The sequence below is a fragment of the Cervus canadensis genome, chromosome 2 (genome assembly GCF_019320065.1).
Source record: "Cervus canadensis isolate Bull #8, Minnesota chromosome 2, ASM1932006v1, whole genome shotgun sequence".
Classification (NCBI taxonomy): Eukaryota; Metazoa; Chordata; class Mammalia; order Artiodactyla; family Cervidae; genus Cervus; species Cervus canadensis.
Genome location: NC_057387.1, coordinates 16,263,255 through 16,282,320, shown reverse-complemented (window position 1 = coordinate 16,282,320; position 19,066 = coordinate 16,263,255). Strand labels below are relative to the sequence as shown.

The 19,066-nt window shown below is 46.9% G+C and overlaps 1 protein-coding gene across 3 annotated transcripts in view; it reads right to left on the bottom strand.

The window, feature by feature from the left end:
• Positions 1–398: 398 nt before the first annotated feature.
• The window catches only part of PGLYRP3 (peptidoglycan recognition protein 3), a 37,637-nt gene continuing 18,969 nt past the window's right edge, over positions 399–19,066 (bottom strand). The window contains exons 1-8 of one of the 3 annotated variants that reach the window (XM_043456500.1): positions 16,779–17,117; positions 14,256–14,351; positions 11,867–12,068; positions 9,856–9,974; positions 8,548–8,700; positions 7,133–7,331; positions 2,839–2,957; positions 399–2,219 (exon numbers count right to left, since the gene is read on the bottom strand). In XM_043456500.1, the coding sequence (XP_043312435.1) occupies positions 2,041–2,219; positions 2,839–2,957; positions 7,133–7,331; positions 8,548–8,700; positions 9,856–9,974; positions 11,867–12,068; positions 14,256–14,310 (1,026 nt within the window). In that variant the 5' untranslated portion in view covers positions 14,311–14,351; positions 16,779–17,117 and the 3' untranslated portion in view covers positions 399–2,040. Of the gene's footprint in view, positions 2,220–2,838; positions 2,958–7,132; positions 7,332–8,547; positions 8,701–9,855; positions 9,975–11,866; positions 12,069–14,255; positions 14,352–16,778; positions 17,118–19,066 lie in introns of those variants that run through there. The other 2 variants (XM_043456490.1, XM_043456484.1) reach the window with 2 other exon arrangements.

The window sequence follows — 19,066 nt, the reverse complement described above, 5'->3', positions numbered from 1 at the left end:
CTGGTCGTTAGGACGACTGTCACCCCTCCTTGCCTAAATAAAGGTAACCTACTTCTGTTGAGGTCGTCTTTCCTCTTCTGCCTCACCAGAACTATACCCTACACTGAGGATAAAGTGAATCCAGTGAGATTGGGGGACAGTCTTTGAAAAGCACAAACAGCTGTGAAAATGTGAGGTTGAACCTGCTTTGTTCTAAGAGGTGTGAAACACTCTAAAAGCAAAGACCAAAATACCAAAGGAGGAGGTGGGGCGTCCAGGTTTCTCCCCTTCTTCCTCCTTTCCCTGTTTCCAGATCAGGAAAAACTACCATTAGCAGGTAGTTTCCAGTTCCTATGGAACTGGAACTTCTAGTAAACAGCAGGAGGTTATTTCCCCCATCTGAAAGGATGAGGCTTCACTTTGGGCAGGAGGAGCCCAGGGACGGAGGGCTGCAGAGCCCCAAGCTCTGAGTCCCCGCTCAGCTTGATGCCTAGCAGACCCAAACGGGGAAGGACAGAGAGCAGCAGTCCACATAGAGGCTGTGTGGACACAGCCTCTGCCCTCAGGGAGCTCTGGGAGGATGGGGACACGGGACTCTGGAGACACAACAACCACAGCAGCCAGAGAAGCTCTGAGTCTCAGACTGGGAGGCAACAGAACAGAGAGAATGCTGGTGGGATGAGGTATTGTCCAACAAGTCTTCCCCAAAAGGGGGATGATAAGCAAATTGGAAAGGGGAGCAAGGACTTGGTCTACTCATTCCTTTATTCATCCATTTCTCCAATGACTTTTGTATTTGTAGCACCTTCCCTGATAGCTCAGTTGGTAAAGAATCCGCCTGCAATTGCAGGAGACCCTGGTTCGATTCCTGGGTTGGAAAGATCCCCTGGAGAAGGAAAAGGCTACTCACTCCAATATTCTGGCCTGGAGAATTCCATGAACTGTATAGTTCATGGGGACACAAATTGCGGGACACGACTGAGTGACTTTCACTTTCACTTTTCTGTATTCCAGACACTGCTGAAGAACTGAGGACACAGACATGAATGAAAATGGACAAACTCACAACCCAGTGGAGAGAATTTCTATAAATAATCACTGCCCTGAAATAAGGGCGGCATACAAATATGGATAAGGTAGTGTGTGAACAGAGAGGAGGGGCTGGGTTGTTGACCTGGGTCACGTGTGAGGCTGGGAGCTGCCAGGCAGATGGTGAGCGAGGAAAGGAACAGGCCAAGCTGACTCCATCTTGAAAAAGAAGGAAACTCCATCTTGCATTTTCAGTGAGCTTTGGACTATGTGCCTGGTAGCCATGGGGATAATATACCTATGGCCGAACTGGCCTCCTGGACTGATAAACACCAGATTCCATACCAAGATTTCCCATCACCAAAAAGAATGTATTAATCCCCTATGTAGTCAATCACCTTTGTAATCTTTATGGCACTCATTGGTGTAGGCTACAATGCATAACCAGCTGACCCTTCTGATTGTGAATCATGGCTGTAACCTGATTGTATCTCCCTTTAAGACTTTCCAGGCTAGGTTTAAGGAACTTGGGATTGTGGGTTTGAGCAGTACACTTAAGGTATATAAGGTTTTCACCAAAGTCGGTCAGAGTCCTTGGCTAAGAGGAGACTCTGCCTTGGGCCCGCCAGTGTAATAAACTGCACTCCACTATCTGCACTGTCATTCTGAGTAAGTTTGTTTCCCGGAGTGCATGGCTACAACAATGGCAGGGGAAGGCACACCAGGAGAGGGGTGTGTACAAAGGGACAAGGAGGCTCACCTGGGTGAGGAGGTGGGTGCTGGGGAGAGGAAGGTGAGGAGGGAAGGAGGCTGGGTGCAGACTCAGAGGGCTGGAATGCCCCACTGTGGGGTTTGATCATATGGAACTGATCACACTAGTTAGGAAATGATCATACTAACCTGAAGCTGAAGAAACAGGATGGGGCTGGCAGGGAGGGGACACAGGTGTTGAGCCAGGATGGAAGGTGAAGAAGGGGAGACTCAGGAGCCACGGTTCGGGAGGGGGTGGTATTGGAAGGAATTTGGGTTCCCTTATTGTCTGAAGTGAGGCCAAGTCTTAATGATGTTGTACAGAGCCCGCCCAGGAGACAGAATGTTGGTCACATCGCTGTGCCCCACCAGCAGGTAGTTGGGGACCAGATGCCCCTTGACCACGGAACACTGGATCAGGTTCTGAGCTGCCTCCAGCGCTGCGGCATTCGGTGGTTTTTCTGCAAAACACATTTAGCCCAGCAATCACTAGGGTCTCAAGGTTACTTGCTTTGGGCAGGGACAAGCACCTAGCCCAGGCTCCCTCTGTCCCCATCACCACCATAGCCAACAAATTCCTGTAAGTTTCTTGGGAAAACAAGGTCATTGTGCTCCCTGATTCTGCCTTCTAGAAAGTTCAAAGCCTCTCTGAAAAATAATTGCAGCTCAACACACCACTTCTCAACAGTCACCACGGGGCAGACATGACAGCACCAGACCATTCATTGCTTGTCCATAAGAGATAGTGATGCACCCCAGTGCAGTTGCCATGGTTACCAAAGAAGACGCTACATTTGCCAACAGTGCTATGAAAACACCAAAGTTTGCAAAAGACTTTTTTCTCTCTTGCTCCATGCTTGTGTTGGGCATGGCTCTAAAAACAGATAGAACTGGGTATTGGTACAGGTGAATTTGGAGGAAAGATTCTGCCTGAGAGGGACTCCTGGGGACCTGCCTCTTGCTTTAAGCATCCCACTGACACTGTCAAGCACCACAATGCATCTTATCCCCATTGCTTCCCAGATATTTCACATAATACTTCATCATCCAGAGTCCCTCTGCCCCATGTTTACCCCTTACCTACAAAGTTGCCTATGAAGGCAATTCCTAGGCCAATATCGTTGTATCCGTATGTGTGAGAGCCTTGGGTATGCCAGCCAACTCCTTCATACACACCACCATCCTGGCCCACCAGGAAGCTAAAGTTAGGCAAAGGGAAAAGGAGAAAATTACTCTGGGGACAACTGGCTTCATTCACTCCTTGAATCATTAATTCATCCTTTCATCCACTTGCTATTATTATCACTACCATTACTATCACTCTTACCATATGTGCCAATGTGAACAGAGACAAAAGGGCAAAAAAAAAAAAAAAGAAATAGTCACTGAACCTAAGAAATGAAGACAGACAGTGACAAGCAATGATGACAGCAACATCAGTCCACTGCCACATGCTGACACTAGTAATGAAAACTGATTTTTATTCTGATCTTGTTGGCCACTAATTTCTTGACTTGTTCTCCTCCCCGGGACTCTGGTCTCACCCCTTCCCTCTTCTCACTCAACACATTCTCCCTGGACAACCATCCAGTCTTATAACTCCAATTGTTGTTGTTTTTTAGTTGCTTAAGTCATGTCCAACACTTTTTCCCTCTTTTGACTCATATCTGCTCATGGACTATAGCCCCCCAGGCTCCTCTGTCCATGGGATTTGCCAGCCAAGAATACTGGAGTAGGTTTCTGTTTCCTTCTCCAGGGGATCTTCCCAACTCAGGGACTGAACCCACATCTCCTGTGTCTCCTGCTTGGCTGGCAGATTCTTTACCACTGAGCCAGCTGGGAAGCCATAGCTCAATTACAAGCTCTAAAAGCCAACATGTCCAAACAAACCCATCTTCTTCCACAATTTCCTTAGCCAGAAAATTGGGCATCAGACTGAATGCCTCACTCTCGTTCTCCCAGCCCTATCCAATCAACATTCATGGCTTGTCAACCATTTCTCCTGTTTTAAATTTCTCCACTTACCTCTATGCCAACAGCTGCTATGCTGCTCCAGGTCACCATCACCTGCTGTCTGAATTACTGTAAAAGCTGTCTGCCCAGAGTTTTACCTCCTCCCAATCCATGCTTAAAACAGCCCCCAGAGTGGTTTTGCTAAATACAGATCCCATCATAGGGCATGGATTTTCCATTGCCTTTCAGATAGAGTCACCCTATCAGGACCAATGCCCAGGCCCCTGTGCGGTGGCTTCTGTCAGCCTTTCCAGCCTTCCCTCTCACCATTCCCCTCTTTGTCTATTTTAGGTAGGAGTTAAGCTTCTCTGTGGGCATCCCAGGTGGTGCTCATGGTAAAGAACATGCCCGTCAATGCAAGAGATATGAGAGACACGGGTTTGATCCATGGATCAGGAAGACCCCCTGGAGGAGGCCATGGCAACCCACTCCAGGATTCTTGCCTGGAGAATCCCAGGGACAGAGCAGCCTGGTGGGCTACAGTCCATAGAGTCGCAAAGAGTCGGACACAACTGGGGCAACTTAGCACGCAAGCTTCTTTCATTTGTGCTCTGTCTGGACTCCAGGCCCTTGTGTGTGCTGCTCCTTCTTGCCTGGAACACTCCGCATCCTTCTTTGCCTGACTGACCTCCACTCCGTATCCATGTCCCCGTGTGGATGCCTCTCCCTGCTGAAGCCCTGCTGTGATACCGTTCAGTCCTCCGAAGTCTTGTTAGAGGTCCACCCTGGCACATTCTGTTACTCATCCATCCCAGTGCCAACACTCACAATCGTCATGACTGTTCACTATCCTCTCTCCTCCCCAAGGGAAGGAGCTAATTCATCTTGCTGAGCACCAAGCACGTAGCATGCATGCATGCTCAGTTGCTTCCATTGTGTCTGACTCTTTGCGAACCCATGGACTGTAGCCCACCAGTCTCCTCTATCCATGTTTTTTTTTTTCAGGCAGGAACTGGAGTGGGCTGCCATTTCCTTCTCCAGGGGTTGCACCTGCATCTCCTTCATTTCAGGCTGGCTCTTTACCGCTGAGCCACCAGGGATACCCCAATAAATATTGGTGAAAAAGTAAGAAATGATGAATGAGAGGGCCCTTTGTCCATACCAAGCACAGTTGGTGCCAGAGTGGCAGATGCTGTATCCTGAGGCTGCAGTGGGAGTGAGCACCATAACAGGCCTCCAAAGTCAAAGGACAGAAATCAAGCCAGTCCCCAAAGAAAGAATGTGAAAGGAAACTAACATTCCCTCAGCTCCTGGCATTTTCCATTTGGAATTTCCACATTTAATTCTTTATTAACTAAGCTTACTAACCATAGCAAGGCTGTGGGAAATCCTGTAAAATGCAGCCATAGTTTTCTCCTACTTACAGAGGCTGTTTTTAAAATGGGAGTTCAGAGGAGAAAGCAGCCGGCCCAGAACGAGACATATGCTTAGTCACTCAGGCATGTCCAACTCTTTGCGACCCCAAGGACTATAGCCTGCCAGGCTCCTCTGTCCATGGGGGATTCTCAGGCAAGACTATTGGAGTGGGTTGCCATGCCCTCCTCCAGGGGATCTTCCCAACCCAGGGATCGAAGCCAGTTCAGTTCAGTTCAGTTCAGTCGCTCAGTCACGTCCGACTCTTTGTGACCCCATGAACTGCAGCACACCATGCCTGCCTGTCCATCACCAACTCCCAGAGTCCACCCAAACCCATGTCCATCGAGTCGATGATGTCATCCAACCATCTCATCCTCTGTCATCCCCTTCTCCTCCTGCCCTCAATCTTTCCCAGCATCAGGGTCCTTTCCAACGAGTCAGCTCTTCGCATCAGGTATCCAAAGCATTGGCGCTTCAGCTTCAACATCAGTCCTTCCAACGAACATCCAGGACTGATCTCCTTTAGGATGGACTGGTTGGATCTCCTTGCAGTCCAAGGGACTTTCAGGAGTCTTCTACAACACCACAGTTCTAAAGCATCAATTCATCAGAGCTCAGCTTTCTCCACAGTCCAACTCTCACATCCATACATGACCACTGGAAAAACCATAGCCTTGACTAGGCAGACCTTTTTTGGCAAAGTAATGTCTCTGCTTTTTAGTATGCTGTCTAGGTTGGTCATAACTTTCCTTCCAAGGAGTAAGCGTCTTTTAATTTCATGACGGCAGTCACCATCTGCAGTGATTTTGGAGTCCAGAAAAATAAAGTCAGCCACTGTTTCCACTGTTTCCCCATCTATCTGCCATGAAGTGATGGCACCGGATGCCAAGATCTTAGTTTTAGTCTCCTTCATTGCAGGAGGGTTCTTTACCATCTGAGCCACCAGGACATGTACAAAACAAACCCACCTGAGACTTCATAAAATTTGTTGTGATTAAGTCACAGCTTCCCTGTAGCTCAGTGGTAAAGAATCCACCTGCCAATGCAGGAGACACAGGTTTGACCCTGATTTGGGAAGATCTCACACGCTGTGGAGCAAATAAGCCCATGAGCCATAACCATGAGCCTGTGCTCTAGAGCCCATGCTCGTCAAGAAGCGAAGCTACTACAAAGAGAAGCCTGCATCGCAACTAGAGAATAGGCACCCCCTGCTCCCCACAACTAGAGAAAACCTGCACAGCAATGAAGACCCAGACCAGCCAGTAAATAAATAAATAAATTTTTTTTTAATTTATTCTTTTATAGGTTATCACTGAATCACTTTGCTGTATACCTCAAACTAACACATTGTAAATCAACTAGATGCCAATAAAATTAAAATTAGTACTAATAATTAAAAGTTATCATACTCTAACCCTAAATTTCTTCTATGAAAATTCCAAGGGAATGTTTAAGAAGCTTCCCACTCTTCTAGTTCACTTGGTATTATCAAATAGATAAGGTATTGTTGCCCTACTGCAGAGAGGAGGCAAAAGAAGTCCAGAGACGTTAAAGTTTCCTGTGTCTATAAATGGAGTAAGCAATACCAGAGGTATTGCAGGATTCTAACATCAGAGAGAGCAAGTTTGGGGTTGGGCTCAAGGGCAGCAGGGAGTGAACAGGGTCTGGGTTTCTGGCTGGTTGGAAGGGATTACATTTAAAAGGCATGGTCTGTTGACAGCCTCCCATAAGGGTCTCACACTCTTGGTTTATCTCTATTGTTTTAACATCTTCCTTTCAGAGTCTTCCCAACCACTCATGGAGAACATGCCCAGGGGAGATAACTAAACCTTAGCTAGGCTCTGAAGAATGCTCAGTCCAGAATCCTGCACAAACAAAAAGATGATGTCTTATGTAAAGCACTTGGCACAAAGGAAGAGCTTGGTAAACACTGGCTCCCTCCCCAAGTCTTCCTTCCTATAGCCTTGAAGAAAAGGAGGGTCAAGTTTGCACCAGTCCCACTTACTGATATCCGATGTCACAGAAGTTCTGTGTGTCCATGTGATAAGATTGTATATCTCGGACACGGATCCGGCAGTCCATGGATACGTTGCAGGTTGCCCCAGCAGTGTGGATGATGACAACATATTTGGCTGGGAGGCTCATTGTAGGGCAGTGTGTCTGTCTGGCTTCCCAAGCTGACCTTGTGATGATGTTGGGGCAAGCTGTGGAGAGGGAAAAAACAATGCGATGTGAATCTGCCTGTGCCCACATGTGGACAATCTCACAACTGCAGGCTGGTTACTCCTCAGACTCCCCAACCTCTGGCAACCACTAACACATCCTAACGTGTGGGATTCTGTGGGATTCTGGGAAAGTCTAGATAGGGATTGTCTGCGTCAGGCAGCTGGAGCCAACGGGCAGAGGCTAAAGTCAAGTTCTGATAACAACTATGGAAATCAGTATGTGAGGAGAAGGGAAAAGACTACTGATACCTACATGCTTGAATATGCATTGCAAATAAATGCAGATGTGTGTACTTATATAACAAGACCAATGTGCAGAAATCAGCTGACTTTCTGAACCGAGCACATGCATATGGTAATTTGAAATCTCTAAAGAATTCTACACACGTAAAAGTGTTATTAATGAAGACAACACCAGTCTGAAAGCAAGATAAATTTTAAAGATTTGCAACTTAAAAAGCTTAATAAAAAACATTCCTGAGTCCTAGGCAAGATCCACTCTAGCAGAGAGTGTTAAACTATCAAAAGCGCTTATAATTGTACTGGTTTTAGGTTGCTGCTTGTCTTTCCAAAATAGTGCGTGATTTTTATTATCCAACTTCTTGGACTGTTCAAACTCATGTCAGTGTAATCTGTGAACCCAAGTTTTTCTCAGTGTGCTGTGGTCATGTTGAAGGTTGGCTTGTTTTGCTTTTAGAAGGAGGTGTGTGTGTGAGAGAGAGAGAGTATGAGACAGAGATTGCGTGTGTATGTGTATTCATGTAATATACACAAATACATATATATTTTACCCCACCGCATTTCCATGCTTTATTCTTCTCCATAACCCTGATGTCATCTAACATCATATATATTGTACTTATGGATTCATTTTCTATCTTTCGCTACTTAAATGTAAAGTTTTATCTGCTTTGTTCACAGCTGCACCCTCAGTACCTAGAAGAGTGCCTGGTATTCAGTAAATATTCACTGAGTGAAGACATGTGTACATATATATTTATGTCAAGAATGGTTCCATGGCTATATGGTTCCAGTGAAAAGGAGAGGCCAGGAGGGTGCCCTCTTAGAATTTTCCAGATCTCAGCAAGAGATGTTCTTGGTCTGAGAAACCAATGAATACCAATAAGAAAAAGCATTCCCTACTGTTGCTGGGTGGTAACGGGGAGGAGGATGAGGCAGGATGGAGAGGCGTTACCTTTCCTGGGCATCAGTGGCTGATGAGGGACCAGGCAGCTCTCTGCTTTCAAGAGAAGTGGCTGAATATACCTGGGTGATAGGTGACCCTTCTTTATGGCATAGAAGATCAGGTCCTCTGCGGCTGATAAGGCAGTGGGGCTTGGACTGCTGCCTGAGAGAGGATGACATGGAGCACAGAACTGTTAGCAAAAAGTTCCAACCTGGTCTAGATGTAGAGGGAGGATAAGTTGACCCCTTGAGCCTAAATAACTGATGGATGAGAAGAGAAGAAACTGGTCCAGTAGCCAGGACAGAGAGGCTAAGAGACAAAGAAGTACTTACACACAGCTCTTAGAAACCAAGTTGGTGACTTCTTCCAAGTGCTTTATTTATCCACTCTATCACTATGTGGAGTCACTCGGAGACAGTGAAAGCTACCTATAGGAGGCCCACCTGACCAAGTCAGGAATGTCCTAGTTTGGCGGAAAAGGTGACTGTGTTTATTAAATAGCTTCCACAATCAGACAGGAGGCCAAGTGCTCTTCACATCCATTAACTCATGTAATCCTCATAGAAAACCTCTGAGATAAATGCTATTACTAGCCCCACTTGGAAGATGAGGATCCTGGCAGGTGCCAGTTATTTGTTGTTGGCTTGTTTTTTTAATTTATTAGTTTTAATTGAAGGCTAATTACTTTACAATATTGTAGTGGTTTTTACCATACATTGACATGAATCAGCCATGGCCTACTCTGTGCTCTCCGGTGCTTTGCTGAGGACTAGAAACCTGCAGACTACATTTCCCAGACTTCCTTGCCTGCTGGCCACTGGCTGGGCTCTACCAATGGGAGACACTGGAGGAAGAGAGAAGCCATATTTTTCTGCATCTGCCAGTTCCTAATTATCAACTTCCCTGATAGCTCAGTTGGTAGAGAATCTGCCTGCAATGCAGGAGACCCTGGCTCAATTCCTGGGTCAGGAAGATCCCCTGGAGAAAGGAGAGACTACCCACTCCAGTATTCTGGCCTGGAGACAGAGTCGGACACAACTGGGCGACTTTCACTTTTTTCAGACTCTCAAAGTGATGGCAATAACTGTGAGCTCAAGCAGTATCAGTGGTGGCTTCAGCAGTCTCACAGGAGTACAGACCAGAGAGGAGAAAGAGAACTCCAAAAATGCCCCAACATAGAATCCAAGGGAGAAAAGAACTTCAAGAGAGATGCCATCATCAGAAAGAACAACATGATGTAGGCTGAAAAGACAAGAGTGAGTGACGGAAGACAGTGTAGACAACTCCTTGGTAGAGGGTCAGAGGGGTGCCAATTACCTAGATTATTCCCAAAGAATGCGAGGCCCAGGGAGATGTTGTTATAGCCCTGGGTGTGCATGCCTTGGATGTTCCAGCCAACACCTTCATACACCCTGCCATCATTCCCAACCAGGAAGCTGCCAGGCAAGAAACATGATTAAATGGCAAATTTCTGTAACAGAAAACTTCTCACCCATCCTCAGAATGCAAAAAGTTCTAGAGGCTCATGAGTTACAATGACATAACAGTGAAAGGGAGTGGGATAATGCATTTCAGACTTCCAAGAGATACAGGAATATGTCTTTAATTTTCTTGTGACTTAGTTTACCTGTGTTTCCCAGAATCTCAATTTAAAAATACTCATTTGGTTCAAAGTAGAATTCCAATGTGTGACTCTCAAGAACCTCAGAACTTTAGTTCAAGGGCATGAGAATCCATTGGTCATGTTTTTAAATTATAGGACCAAGCACTTGTACATTGAAAACAGTTGATTAGAATTTAGGGATTCCTTTAAGTTAACATTTTCTTCAGTTTCTCCTTAGGAATCCCTAATCTCTTTTTTATCACAGAAATTTGGTTAGGATGTTCCTTTTCCCAGTTTAGTTTTTGAAGCCAAAGTATTTTTTTTCCTTCTACCTCCTCTTCTCTTTATAACTTTCTCATATTCCACATTCCAGTTACAGTCTTAAAACTTTATTTTCACAACTCTTACACATTCAGCTTTTAACAGGTCATGAATTTCCACAGCAAACTGAGCACAGAAAGAACATTTCCCCAAAGTCGCCAAAGACCCGGAATGAAGGGGAACAGATCTCCTACCCTGCAGTGACATCGGCCTGAGGACCAGGTGGGGGCCTCACTGTGTCCACCGGGTCCCTGGCTTTGCCACAGTACTTTCAGGTACTGAGATACTCTGTCCCTGCAGCCTTTGGTCAGTCCAAAGTGAATAGTCCCTGTGGCTACAGCAACTGCATCGTACAAACTAGAGACTGTTACCCTGCCACCCCAGAAACCTGACTGCAAGACGCAGTGGCTGAAGTAGGCAACCCAGCAGTGACAATGGCAGAGTGATGGGGGCACTCATGGCAGGCTCAGCGGCTAAGCTGTAGGGAACATGGCACCCACAGAGGGCAGACAGGAAGACCCCCAACCCTGGCCCTTTGGGGCTCTGGTGACTCCAGTGGGGGCTTCCAGCTGCCCTTACTTATTTGCAGTCTCAATAAATCAAGCATAAGATGTGGGTTACCCTTCGCAAAGTGGATAATTCAGAAAGCATTTATACTTGTCCTTAGAATTCAGGCAGGAGAGCACCATTCCCTCTCTCTCTTCTTCTATAAAGAAAAAGGGGGAAAGAGGAGGCTGTGGGCATCCATTCCGCTGATAATCCTCAGAGAGCATACTCAGTGCACAACACAAGCCTCTCCTTGCCTCACACATTTACAGGTCCTCCTCCCCGCATCCCCAGTGGAACATCTCCTATGGGATCCCAGTCTCACTGTGAGGTGGCCCTTCAGGGTACTTGGTGGAAAAAGCCCTGTCTCTGAGCAGAAGTGGAACAAGGCAGGACTAGTAGGCAGCCTAGGAAGAGTTCTGAATTCACACTCCTTCTCTGAGTGACTTTCAGCAAATTCTCTAACTTCTCCAGACCACAGCATCCTCACCTATGACACAGGGGTGGTAATATTTCTCCTGCCCATTCTTCAAGGTGGCAGGGAGAGCCTACTTGAGTAATAATTGTAAAGACTTTCGTAAATTGAAATGTTCTTCGAGCTTCAAGGGGGAGACTGTACTTATCACACAACCTCCCTCGCTTCTTTCCTGGAACCCTTAGAGGCCACGACCACATCTGAATATGTGGCTCACAATGGTCCATTTCATGACCCCTTTGGATTCTGTTTATATTAGCATTTTTTATTCATTAGAGAAGCAACATGAATGGGAGATTAAGAAATGCAGAGAAGGGGGAACAGGAGACCCCTTCCAAAGGAGAACTCAAACATGGGCTCCAGGGACCCCACCAGCCTCTTACTTGTAGGCCACATCACACCAGCCTTTGGTGTAGACGGAACGGGACTGCAGGCCCCTCAGCTTTTGACTGCACGCGTTCTGCTCCTCGCATTCCATCCCCGTGATCTGGTCCGTGATGACATAGGCCACAGGCCGGGTCAGCTGGGCCCTGCAGGTCAGGGATCTCGCTCCCCACTCCTTGCGGGAGACAATGGTGGGCACACCTGGGGGTAAGTGAGAGGGGAAATAGGCTGGTATGCTGAGGCCCTGCCAGCCCTCCATAGGCTGTCCAGGCCATCCTGAATCCTCTGTGATGGGAGAGGCCCCAGAAGGAGGCCGGCACCACCACAGCCTCCCCTTCCCTTCTCCATCTCTTGTTTGAAAGTGAAAGTAAAAGTGTTAGTTACTCAGTCCTGTCCAACTCTTTGCGACCCCATGGACTGTAGACCACCAGGCTCTTCAGGAAAGTTCTGTCACTCTCCTGAAACCAGCAGCTCCCCAGCCAGAGCCCACAGGAAGCCCCATGAACACTGGGGTGGGGGATTCCCTCTTTCAGATGGACATGCACTGTGGGCAAGGCTGTGAGAGCCCTACCCAAGACCCCAGGACCCCCGAGGGCTCCCTCATTATCCTTACTTGGGAGCTCCCGGGAACTGCCTGAGTGAAGTGGTATCTCTACCCTGAGAGCTAGAGACTGGGATCCTTGTCTTTTTTCCCTGGGTTTCCTCTCCCTTCTGGAACCCACCTTTGCCTAAGGACTCAGGACAATCCATGGGAGGAGTTGTGGTTCTACCCTACCCCCTCCACCCCGCCTAGCCATAGTGGTGTTCTAAGAAACACTTCTGTCTCCCTAAAAAGCCCCAGGCAGCACCTCCACTAAATGCCTCACCATTGCGACCTGTGTGAATGAGCTGTGAGATGCCAACAAACAGGTCCAGAAGCTCCTGTAACAGCCCCCTGGCTTGGGTCTCATTCCAGGACAACTCCAGGGAATCCCCTGCAAAGGACCACTGCGCCTGCTGCTGGTCCTTGGAAAATACCTGGACCAGCTCAGAGGCACCGGTTCCATGTTCCTCCCATGACCCCACAGCCCCAGCCTCTGGGTCTCCCCAGATAACTTCCCACCTGACCCACCTGACTTCCTCTAGGAAACAAGAAAGAGGAAAACCACAGATGCATCTGGCCTCACCCTGCTTCTGCCTCTCACATCTGCCCCAGTGAGGCCTTTGCCCCTCCCACCCTCCCCAGCCTCCCCAAGCCTCCCTTCATTTCAGGTTCGATGCAGGCTCTCTTGTCTCCTCAGCTGGGCAGCTCATTCCCAGTTCACCTGTATATGTATTAATAGATCAGAGGGTCACATACCAAGTTGGTCATCATGTTAACATGTATTCATATGTTAAGCACCTAGTGATCCAGGCAAGGTTCTTGAAATACAGAAATTTACAGATCGTTGTGACTGCCCTTCCAACTTGATTTTTTTTTAAGATAGGATTAATGGAGGATTAATCACCACAAATGGGCTTCCCAGATGGCTCAGTGAGTAAAGAATTCTCCTGCAATGCAGGAGCCTCAGGTTCGATCCCTGGGTCCAGAAGATCCCTGGAGGAGGGCATGACAACCCCCTCCAGTATTCTTGCCTGGAGAATCCCATGGACAGAGGATCCTGGCAGGCTACAGTCCATGAGGCAGCAAAGAGTCAGAGCACAACTGATGCGACTAAGCACACAGACACAAAATCATCACAAATATGCCTCATTCTCCTCTGTCTGTTCAGTACCAGAGGTCATGGGGGCAATGTCACTGGAACAACAATGTCACCCACAGACCAGCTCTGTAGTTAACAAAGCATTTTCTAGGGCACTATCACATTTGTGGCTTAAAACAACTTTGTGAAATAAACAAAGCAAATTAACTACTCCCTCTATACAAATGAGAAACTGAGGCTCGGAAGAGGTTATTTGTTTAAAATGATACGGGTTTTAAGCTGTGGACTTGGATTCCAAGCCAGGCTGTCTGACCCCAGCCCCATGTTCATAACCACTAGACTCTGCATCCGCCCCCAAATTGTCAGATGACCTAGAGCAAGTCACTGCCACAATGGGGCCTGTTTCTCTGTCTACAAGACTAAGTTGTTAAGGGTCTCCATCATGGTTCTGAGGTTCTGTCCTTCTGTGAAATCATCAGGAGCAAATGCCTGACCATGACATTGACACCAAACTGTACGGGGCAGGCTTGGAGAGGCTGCTGAGGACTGGAGCCCGTCTCAGCTGGGGAGGGGGCACCTGAGCTGGACTCCGATAGGGAACATAGCTGATGGGGAGGGATGAGGATCCCGGAGAGGATAATTTACAAACAAAACCAGGCTGGGGCTGATGCCAAAAGCACTTGTGACCTAGTAAAAGAAAACTCACCCCAGGCCGCGAGATCCAAAGCAGACAAGGCAAGAAACCATAGCAGCATCCTCATGTGGTCTTAGGTCACCAGCAGGGAGAGTATGGATCACAGCCCTGGGGGAGACACCGATAGTTAGACCAATCATCCTCACCATTCAAACAGAGCACCTACCAATTGCATGGCCCCTGTCTGCCTCCTTGCCAAACTGCGAACCTCCTGAAGGCCAGCACCCGGTGAGCCTTCTCAAGGTCCTCAAGACAAGGTTGACCCTTAGCAGATGCTCAATAAAGGTGAGCTAACACCTCTGTCTAGCCACCAGCCTACTATGACCCTGAGAATTCATGGACCCTCCTAGGAGCCCGGTGCCTCATCTACAGATTTCCAGCACAGATAATTTCTAAAACTCTTGAGTAACTATTTGAATAAACTCTGTGTGGATGTTTTTACATGTTAGTGGTGCTATTTTATATTTAATTTTTATAAAATCCCCATAAGATATTCGTAATCGTATTTTTTTATTTTTATTTTTTTAATTATGAAAGTATGATAACAGATTTACAGGAGGCTTGGAAAACACAGAACAAAGTTACATATAGTTCCACTATAAATTATTTTTTAAGTAAATAAATTAAGACTTTTAGTTGAAGTTTCAATATCAAACTCTCAAAAATTAACAGAATGAATATACAGAGACATAGAAGGCTACAGTAGACCTGAAAAGCACTGTGAATCAATTGAACATAATTGAAATTTATACAATTTTCACACAACAGTAGGACACAAAATATATTCAAGTTCTCTTAGACTGTAAGCTAGGAGACATACGCAGGGACATAAAGAAGATGCAAAATTTTCATGGTCTTGAAATCACATGGAGTCTGTTCTCTCATCACTGTGAGATTATCATAATCTCATTCTTATATGTGAGAACCCTGAGGCTCAGAAGAAGCAAACTACAGTAGAGGCAGGGGTGGGCGTCATTCGCAAAGATTCCTGACAGATGCTCATCTAACTTCTTCTCAAGTGAGAATGGTTCTAATAACGGTATTTACCAATTACTGATCACATCCATATTGCAAGTATTTGCTGAGGTAGCGGTGGTAGTTTAATCACTAATTCATGTCCATCTCATGACCCCATGGACTGTACAGTCCACCAGGCTCCTCTGTCCATGGGATTTTCCAGGCAGGAATATGGAGTGGGTTTCCATTTCCTTCTCCAGGAGGACTTCACAGTTATTAAGTATTTTTACAATGACCTATGAGACCTGTACTTATCATCAGGAAACTGGACTTCAGAGAGGTTAAGTCACTAACCCAAAGTTACCCAGTTAGAAGGGGCAGATCTGTCTGACTTGAAAGCCTCTGCCTGGAACTTCTCCACAATCTGCTTGAGTTTCTGATGATGGAGATTCACAACAAGGGCCCAAGAGGTTAACCTCCAGGATTATTATGTCCCTTCCATCGCAGAAATATTTTCTGCTGTGTCAGGCAGAAATGAACTGCTTACTTCAATTCAATCCAAATGAAATATTGACTCCCTGAGATGTCAACCAAAATATCAACTGTTCTCCCAAATTATCCTACTAAGAAACTGTAGAGGGAGGTTTGAGATCAAATGGGGTAGATGACTGCCCTCAAGAGATTGTATGTTATCATCAGTAGTTCTCAGATGGAAAATGTTTAGAACCCCAGTTTAAAATGAGCATACAAGAGCTTCCTGGATCAGTACAAGCAACCTCTCAGCCATCAACACCCAGGAATCCATTCATTCAAGAAAACTGTGTCCTGATGACAAATGAGTCCTCCACAAAGGAAGGCAGTCACCTAATGTGGAAAAGTGTTGAGCTTCCCTCTTCGGTCAAACAAGAGGCAAGGATTCACTTGCCCAAAATGGAAGCCCCGTAGGCTGGTCTCCCAGGAAAGAAGCTGGCATCTTGCAAAACTACCTAGAAACCAGCAATCAGTTCTGGTCAACAGGAGGTCTAGACTCTGGTCACTTGATCATGGTGCTTCCCCAACCATGAATGATAAAGTAGCAAATGCTGTCCCGAGCTTGTCACATTACACAGCCAAAGTAGAGAAGCTTGAGCCCAACCCCTGATCATGTCAAGGCAGGAATTTCTGGTGTCTCCCACCCCTACCTCTAACTGCAAACACTTAGCCAGCAGGACAGGCTGCAGCCACAATTCACCCACCATGGCTCATATTGCTATGTATTCTCTGTACTTAAAACGAAGATGAAATATTAGAACAGGAGACAAGTGAGATATAATAGACAAAGATTCCAGGCTAGTCAGAAAGGAAAGAAATTGGGTAGAGGTGATCCCAGGACCCACAGCCTTGGCAAGAAAGATCCAGGCATGGTGGAACCAAACCCATTTAGAACAATTTAAGTAGAGAGTTTTCTTATTTGGAGGAAGAATTCAAGAGTGGAGATCAGGGGAACTTTCTCCACCATGTTAACTTTGTAACCTGATAGAGTCCAATCCCTCCAATGATAGAGGGTGTTCTCAAGAAGACACGCGTGCACACACATACTTAGAAATACCTGCGGGTCCCTTGCTCTCCCAGCTCCACAGGTCAGGCTGCAGCCGGCTCACCCCTCATTGGCTGGCAGGGCCTCCTTTCAGGCTGGCCTCTGGCCCTGCCCTCCTCCTCAGCCTTCACCCTCCCAGGCACTAGAGGGCACTCTCTCCCCGCGAATGGAGAATGGGCCCTAGCTCTCCAGAGAGAAGAGAAAGGCCAGGAGCCCAAACAAAAGGAAGAGAGGGGGAGGAAGAGGAGGGCCAGGCTCTGCTCAGTCCACAGTTCACAGCACCGAGAGGGAATCAGTGAGACCAGACAGGTGCTGACAGCAGGGGACCTGCCCTGTGAATAATCCCAGGTACCTCCTCCCTGGGAAAGGGTGCGGCTGCCCAAGGTTCCCCAGCTGCTTCCTCAGCCCCAGCCTCCAGGAAGCCCTGCCAATTGGCTATGCCTCGCACTGGCTAGATGTGTGGAATCCAGAGAGGAAGAAGACAGGGTCCCCACCCTCAAGGAGCTCAAAGTCAGAAGTGGGAGGCTAGGCCAGCACACCAACAACCACCCTACAAAGCAGAAGCTGCACCTGACTGCTTGGAGACATGCTTTACTGGGCTTGCATATTATGTTTAGTTTTGCATTTCAATTAAGATAGACACTATTACTTTAAAACCTAGAGATTTAAAATAAAATATTGAGGTATATAGGAGTCTTAATTCTGGGTGCCATAAAATACCCTAGACTGAATGACTTAGACAGAAATTTATTTTCTCACAATTCTGGAGGCTAGAGTCCACAATCAAGGCCCCAGCATGGTCAGTTTTGGGTAAGGACTGTCTTCCTGGCTTGGAGCTGTTAGGGGGAAAACTGGTTGAAACCACCCACCCTAGCCAGGCACCATAGGAACCCATTTGCATGAGTTATTTTATAACAGGAGGTCCTGGTAAGAAACACAGAACTAACAAGTCCTCAACAACCAGAAGAATTTGGGAAAGGTCAAAAAGAGATGCCATGTGTCCTACCAACCTCCCAGAATCCTACTTGCTAGAATCCATCTTGGCTGAGCAATGTGTGAGCCACCAGGAAGGACCCTGAGTCAGAATAATTGGCCAGAGACAACCTGGAAACTAATCCCGTCATCTTAAAACCCGGGACTGTGAGCCACATGGCAGAGTGGTCCTCCTGGCTTCCCTTACCCTCCCACTCTCTGCCCAGGCGCCCCTTCCCAATAGAGTCTTTTGCTTTGTCAGCGCATGTGTCTCTTCGGACAATTCATTTCCAACTGTTAGACAGGAGAACCCTCTCAGGCCCTGGGGTCTTCTCACTGTGTCCTGACCTAGTAAGGGGAAAGAGAGAGAGAGAGAAAGCTCTCTGATATCTTTTCTTATAAGGACCCTAATCTCTTCATGAGGGCCTCACCCCCATGATCTCATCTAGCTCTGATTACCTTCCAAAGGTCCAATCTCCAAATACCATCACCTTGGAGATTAAAGCTTCAACACATGAATTTTCAGGGAAACACAATTCAATCTATTTTGTTGTTCAATTGCTCAGTCATGTCTGACTCTTTGTGACCCCATGGACTGCAGCACTCCAGGCTTCCCTGTCCTTCACCATCTCCTGGAGCTTGCTCAAACTCACATCCATTGAGTCAGGGATGCCATACAACCATCTCATCTTCTGTCTCCCCTTCTCCTCCTGCCTTCAATCTTTCCCAGCATCAGAGTCTTTTCCAATGAGTCAGTTCTTCACATCAGGTAGCCAAAGTATTGGAGTTTCAACTTCAGCATCAGGCCTTCCAATGAACACCCAGGATTGATCTCCTAAAGGAGATTGACTGGTTGGATCTCCTTGCAGTCCAAGGGACTCTCAAGAGTCTTCTCCAACACCACAGTTCAAAAGCACCAATTCTTTGGCTTTCAGCCTTCCTTAGAGTCCAGCTCTCACATCCATACAAACTACTAGAAAAACCAATCTATAGCAAAATTCAATCTGTAGTAACTGGAATATGAGATCCTTCTCACAATCCAGAAATCGAGAACATTTATACTTGATTTGTGAAACAAATATTGAGCTAGCAGGGTGACCCAGTGCTCCTGACACCATATTAGGAACTGGGGATATTCCTGGGAGAAAAACACACCATGTCTGCCCCATGAGGTCTGCATCCTGGTGGGAAAGAGAGGCGCAAAGCAATCAAATGAACACAACATCTCTAATGATGATCGTGCTGTGTGGAAAAGAGCAGGTCACCGAGCACATTTGTGAGAAAGTGATGCTGGAATTAGGGCATAAAAGATGAACAG